Raw genomic sequence first — 6,097 nt, 5'->3', positions numbered from 1 at the left:
CCTCCAGGTCCAGGCGATTTGCTAAGAGTCTCCCCGAAGCATTGAAACGGGCGGTTCAAACACCCCTTCCCGTGCGGTGGACCCCGGGCCAGTCTGTCCTGGGGCCCTACCCAGCCTCAAACACCTGGGAACTGCACACCAGAGAAACGCAAAAGAAATAAACAGTAAAATGTGCTGGTGGAATTGGCTAATTTTATTTTCTGAAGGCAGATGGGACTGTAGAACGACTTTGAATTGCATTTGCTCTCCAGAGCCCTGAAATTTTGGGGGGCGGGATGGCTGTACCTGGGGCCATCAGAGTCCGAGACCAGAGCCTTAGAACTTCTCTAGGGCTTGACCCCAAAGTGGCCCAAGCCTCCCCAGAGCTTCTGAGGGTTACTTGCACCCTCTTCCCCTTCCCCCATTCCATTCTAGGGGTGACTGGGACCTCAGAGACAGAAAGCTATTTGGTCCCCAGTCATACTTTCGATACTTTCTATGAGAAAGAAAATGAAAATTAATACAGGAGCAGGGCTTCACAAAAGAGGCCATTTGTCTTCTTGATTATCTATTTGCTTGTCAGAGTTTGAGCTATGGCACCGGCTAGCTCCTTTGTAATATAAAAATACTCTGAAAACCTGCAAACACCCAGAAACATCTGTGCAAAAAATTAGACTCATTAAAGCCTTAAACACCTCAGAGGAAAAGGATACCTTCTTACGGGGAGGAAAGAGGCCAGCCGCGCAGAATCCTCCCTCGCAACTTTAATAAGCAAAGAGCCGTCTGTCTAGAAAGAGACAGCTTTAACCGCATTTTATTTGGTTATGACAAATAAATCACAATATGAAAGCTTTTGCCATACTTAAGCCTCTTGTGTCCTACAATGAAACATTTTCTCCCCATTAGGGATTGGAGTCAGCCCTCCCAGTCCTTTCAATCCATTTTTGGACTAGAGGGAAAAAATTAAAAACCCCAAACAAAACACACCCACCCCAAAAGGAAAACACACCAGCTACCACAATTTGCAGTCCTCTGAGATAGAAATTCCCATTGGATCCTTTGAAAAAATTCCATGGACTGGGGTACTTAAAATATACACTGGGTGGCATCGGTCTGCATCTTAACATCCAGATTTCAACAAAAACACGCCGTGCTGATCACAAGAAACCAAACATTTATTTCTATTGTCACTCTGTACATGACACACATTTTCACACCAACGAAGGGTTCTAGACTCAAGCAGCCCCAGGACTAGGAAGGGGCCTGGTTTGGAATGTCAGAAAGAGAATAGGAGAGAGGACAGACGCACATGACATAAAATAATAATAATAATAATTAATAATCATCATCATCAACGCAACAATGATAAACTATGGGAGAGGTCTTTGTAACCTTATCTCCCAGATGGGAAGGGCATTTTATTGCCTAGTTTCACATTCACTTTCAATCTAGGAGAAAAGGCCTCCACTGCACAACTCTTGATTGGGGAGAGGGTTGTGTCCAGCTCCCAGAAGGCAGCTGGCCTCTCACCCAGCCAGGCATGGCTTGACCTTCCAAAGGAGGGCCCTCCCAGTCTCTGGGTCCTCTTTTTCTCTCGGACTCAATTACCCTGCCCTGCTCCTGCGCAGCCGAGGCACCCTATGTCCACCTGTCCCCACCCTGTCGTCCCTACCCCGGCCCCAAGGTGGAAGGGGGGAGAACGGGCATGGAGGGGGAAGGACGTTGTGTGCGCGTGTTTGTTACCGTGGCCAAAACACTGTGCTATCTGGCAGTCAGAGGATGCTTTCGCTGGGTTTCAGGAATGAGGGACAAAGAAAGAAAATCCAGACTGTCTTCCAAGAGCGGCAGCAGCAGAGGCGGCGGCGGCCGAGCCGGGCCTCATTTGTTAGCCGGGTGTCGAGGTAATGGTCGCCACCGAGGCCCGTCCTCTCCTCGGCAGAGTAAACAAGACAGATGGGCCTGGGCCTGGCGTGATTAAAGATGAAACGTGGATCCATCTTCGCCAAAGCTGAAAATGAGGAGTGCAGCCTCCTCCTATTTCTCTTTCTGTCTTTTTCTTTCTTCCTTCTTCTTTTTTTTTTAAGGAAGAAAGCAAGAGACTTGAACCTTGCTTCTGGGGGGCCTCGCCCGGCTCCCTATTGTCATTTCTATAAATAAAGCTTCCCCTCCCCCCTCCTCCGCATTTATTCGTGTAAATAGACAAAGTGGGGGAGGGCAGGTAGGCTTTTTCGGGCCCAGGCCCCAGGGTCCCCTCCCTCGTCTCCCCCAACCACCCCCGAGCTCGCCACCCACCCCCGCCCCGAAGTTCGCGGCTCCCGCAAGGGGGGCACTAGAGCGCGGGGGGGCCTCCGTTGGGCCGGCCAGGGGGCCCTCCGGCTGAGCCTGCGGTGCCGCCCGAGCGGATCTTGGTGTTGGGCAACTTGTGGTCTTTTTTCCACTTCATGCGCCGGTTCTGGAACCAAATCTTGATCTGGCGCTCGGAGAGGCAGAGCGCGTGGGCGATCTCCACCCTCCGGCGCCGTGTCAGGTAGCGGTTGTAGTGAAATTCCTTCTCCAGCTCCAAGACCTGCTGGCGAGTGTAGGCGGTCCGAGAGCGCTTGGGCTCCCCGCCGGCGTAATTGGGGTTGACTGGACACACACAGAGAGAGGGAAAAGAGAAAGTTTTATTGCCCCGAAAAGGAGGAGGGGGAGCCCTTTCCTCCAGCTAACGCAGTGTCTCCCCCCCCCTCCCGCCACCTCTTCTTCCTCCAGAGGGGGTGGGACGAAGGAGAAAGCGGGACCCCAGGAGGAGAAAGAGACCTCTAAGTGTTGGACGACTGTGCGGTCACGACGTTGTTGTTTGGGGAGGGGGCGGGGAGGAGTGAGGAATCTTCACAAGGTTTTAATCGCTCCTCTCTCCCCCTACTTGGCCAGGGGCCCGGGATGGGAGAATGAAGGGTGAAAGAGGGAGGGGGGCTTCCCTAAACTAAACCTTTCTGTTAGTTCCCACCCTCTATGTTCCGATTCCAAGCAGTGCCTGCCCCCAGTAAAAACTTTTGCCCACTAGCCAAGAAGCCAGACTAGAGGAAAGAAAGGAAAAAATAAATACTGGGAGTTGACTCAACTCTCCGCTTAAATACAGATTACCTCCTCCCCCTTCTCCTCCCCCACCTCTCACACCCCTCCCCAATTTCCAACTTCACTGAGACTGCATCTCCCTGGCGAAAAAGTCGCTGGTGAGAATGGCAGAGGATGGGGAACCTACTTCAAAGGCGCGGGGCCCACCAGGCCATAAAAATTTATGGGGGATGTAATTATGTGGCTCTGAAAACAGGCGACCGTAAATCTCTGGCAATGGCGAGTTTATAGCGGGGACAATTGGCTTCCCCTAGCTCCCCCCACCCCCACGCCTTGAGGTCCCTTTGGTGTAAAGCGCCGGGGGTGGGAGGGGGAAGGGGTGCCCACGCACTCACCCGTGCTCACGTGAACTTTGCGCATCCAGGGGTAGACGACGGGCTCTTTGCACGCGGAGTGGGACGGGCTGGGGTGCAGGGGGTTCTGGGCGCACGGAGGCGGCGGGGGGCTGCTGTTGACCGCCTCACAGCGCTGGCCGGGCTCCGGGAGGAGGGCCCCGGACGGCGGCTGTGCAGGAGCCCGAGGGGACAGCCCGGGCGGTGGCGGGGGCGGCGGGGGCGGCGGAGGAGGCGGCGGGGGCCCAGGGTCCCGGCAGGCCGCGTAACGCTGCACGGTGCACGCCGAGCGCCGCCCGAAGCCCGCCTCCGGCTGGAAGCTGCTCTCTCGCCTCTGGCCGCCGGCGTAGTACCCCGGCGAGTGGTCGCTGGGTAGGTAATCGTTCTGTGAATATTCCTCGCACGGAGGGAACTTGGGGTCGACATAGTTTGAGTTGATCAAAAAAGAACTCATAGCCATTAATTTCTGGGAATTGTCCACAAAATATACTAAAATTTATTCCGACCCCTGACTCGTTTTCCTGTTTCCGAAAGCCCTCCTACTTACTGTCAAGTGAACAAAGTTAGGGGCCCACGTGATCCTCGGAACCAATGGCCGCCCCGCCTGCGATTCCCGGATAAGGAAATCTGCTCACCCGGACCCTACTCCAGCCAAAGAGGTTTATTTCCCCTTCTTCTCCACCCCCCCCTCCCTACCCACCCAACAGCAGGATTTACATAGGGCTCCTGCGGGGCCACCGCCTCCTCGCCTCGCCTCGCCTCTCCGGGATCGCGGAGAGGGAGGGAGAGAGAGTGAGCAGGTTGCCACCCGAGGGCCTGTTGGGGCGCTGGGCGGAGCGCAATCCCTGGATCCCCTCAGAAGTTGGGGTTCTGAATGTGGCCCCTCCCGTCCTGCATCCCCCCCCCAGGCCTTCCTTAGGGTCTTAGCCCCTCTTATCGATGGGGGTATGGAGCATCTGCACCCAGCGTCTAAGCAGGGGAGTTAAGTGAGGGGCGGACTAGGGGCTCCGCCTGGAGAGGAGAACCCGCACAGGGGAACGAGGCATCGAGCGTCGGCCTTTTCTCTGCAGCCGCACGGGGAGGGGTAGGGAGTGAAAAAAGAGGCGTCGGAGCAACCAGGCGGGTGTACGGAGGGACTTGTCAGAGATGAATGGAACCGCGGGCGGATCGATAGGAAATTCATGCACTAATTCGGGGAGACCTCGCCTTCCAAATCGCATTTAACTGCGCTATTAGTTTGGCTGTGTCAGTCAGTCCGTCTGTTCCCCCTCTCCTCTCCACTCCTCCCCTTATCTCACGCGGCCCAAGCCGGGAGAAACGAGTTGGTTTCCCACATGGACCATGAACACTGGAGTAAAAAACCGCCAACTTCTGAGAGCACGTTGAATAGCAATTTGCTAATTCCAGAAACACCGGAGCAAGGCTAACCGTGGCGGCGAGATGTTCTAATTGCCGTTAATGCCGCGCCTCAGCAGCGAGCAGAAATCTCACATCCTTGTGATGCTAAGGATAGGAGCCCGGGTGATCCCCACACAATAACACCCTTTGGTAATCGCGTGTTTCCAGGGCATCTTGTTCTGCACCCAAACGGAAAGGCGACCTCTGCATCCGTTTGAAAAGTGAATTTCCTTTCCCTTTGCACACTGAAAACAATAGTCATTTTTACCAGATTTTCAGTGAAGCCTCCCTGAAACCCAAAATAGGGACTAGCTGGACCAAAGGGAGAGGACAAAATAAAAACATCAGCAACAACATTAACCTTTTAAGATAAGTGAAAAAGGACTAAGGCTCCCAAGGGCAGGCATGGGTAGATTTCAGGTAGATGATTCCTCCATCTCTAACCAGTTGAGGGAGAAAAAGAAAAGAAAAAGGAATCTTCGTGTCACCGGATGGTCCTCATTTAGGAAAAAAAAAAATTTTTGTCTTCAGAAAAAAAATGAGCGGAGTGTTTATGTCAACTACATATTCCCCTAGATACGAATTTGTGATCACAAAATTCCTTACACAAATTCGGATCTACAGGGTATATACAGAAGACAGACAGATCTTCTTGGCCCAGAAATTTTCCAGTCCTATTTTCCACGCATCCTTCGTTTGGGGTATGGTTTCAGTGCTTTGATATTTTTTTTCCCCCTAGTTTTGAGCTCTGGGAGCAGGAAAAGATACTGTGTGCCGATTACTGGGATTACAAGGTTTTCAACCCTCTTCCTCTTCTATTAGAAACAGAAACAGCAGGTCCCGCAAAGGGACGCGAACCTTGGGGCTGCTGTGCATCTCCGCGGCAGTGCATGAATTATGAGATGTAAACATTAGCTAAGCACAAAAGGAGGAAGGGTCATCCTGAGGCTGCCGCATAGTCAGAATCAGGCCCTTCTGGGTGCCCTCCAGCCCCTCCCCTCCCCCAGGACTTTTTTTTTTTTTTTTTTTTAAGAAAAACAAAACCCCAATCGGTAACTCCGTGTTCTTCTGCAACCTTTTAGTTTGTGATCAAACGAAAATCTAGATATTTTCCAAGGGGCCTCTCAGCAAAGGGAAGAGGGATAGGCGGCTGGGTGTGAAGGGGGTGTCATAAAAGTCCTTTTGGAAAAATTCAATGGTAAAAAGAGAAACAGCTGTAAAGAAAAATGCTGGGAGACCAAGCAGATGGGGCCCCAGATATTTAATGACGG

The 6,097-nt window shown here is 52.8% G+C and overlaps 1 protein-coding gene across 1 annotated transcript; it reads right to left on the bottom strand.

The window, feature by feature from the left end:
- Positions 1-2,308: 2,308 nt before the first annotated feature.
- Positions 2,309-3,888, bottom strand: HOXB4 (homeobox B4). The gene is made up of 2 exons (XM_068978664.1): positions 3,432-3,888; positions 2,309-2,607 (listed from the first exon to the last, which is right to left on the bottom strand). The coding sequence occupies exons 1-2, from the start codon at positions 3,886-3,888 to the stop codon at positions 2,309-2,311; spliced, it is 756 nt and encodes a 251-aa protein (XP_068834765.1).
- Positions 3,889-6,097: the final 2,209 nt, after the last annotated feature.

Source organism: Capricornis sumatraensis, chromosome 8 (genome assembly GCF_032405125.1).
Source record: "Capricornis sumatraensis isolate serow.1 chromosome 8, serow.2, whole genome shotgun sequence".
In the NCBI taxonomy this organism is placed as follows: domain Eukaryota; kingdom Metazoa; phylum Chordata; class Mammalia; order Artiodactyla; family Bovidae; genus Capricornis; species Capricornis sumatraensis.
This window is presented reverse-complemented; position numbering and strand designations above follow the sequence as displayed.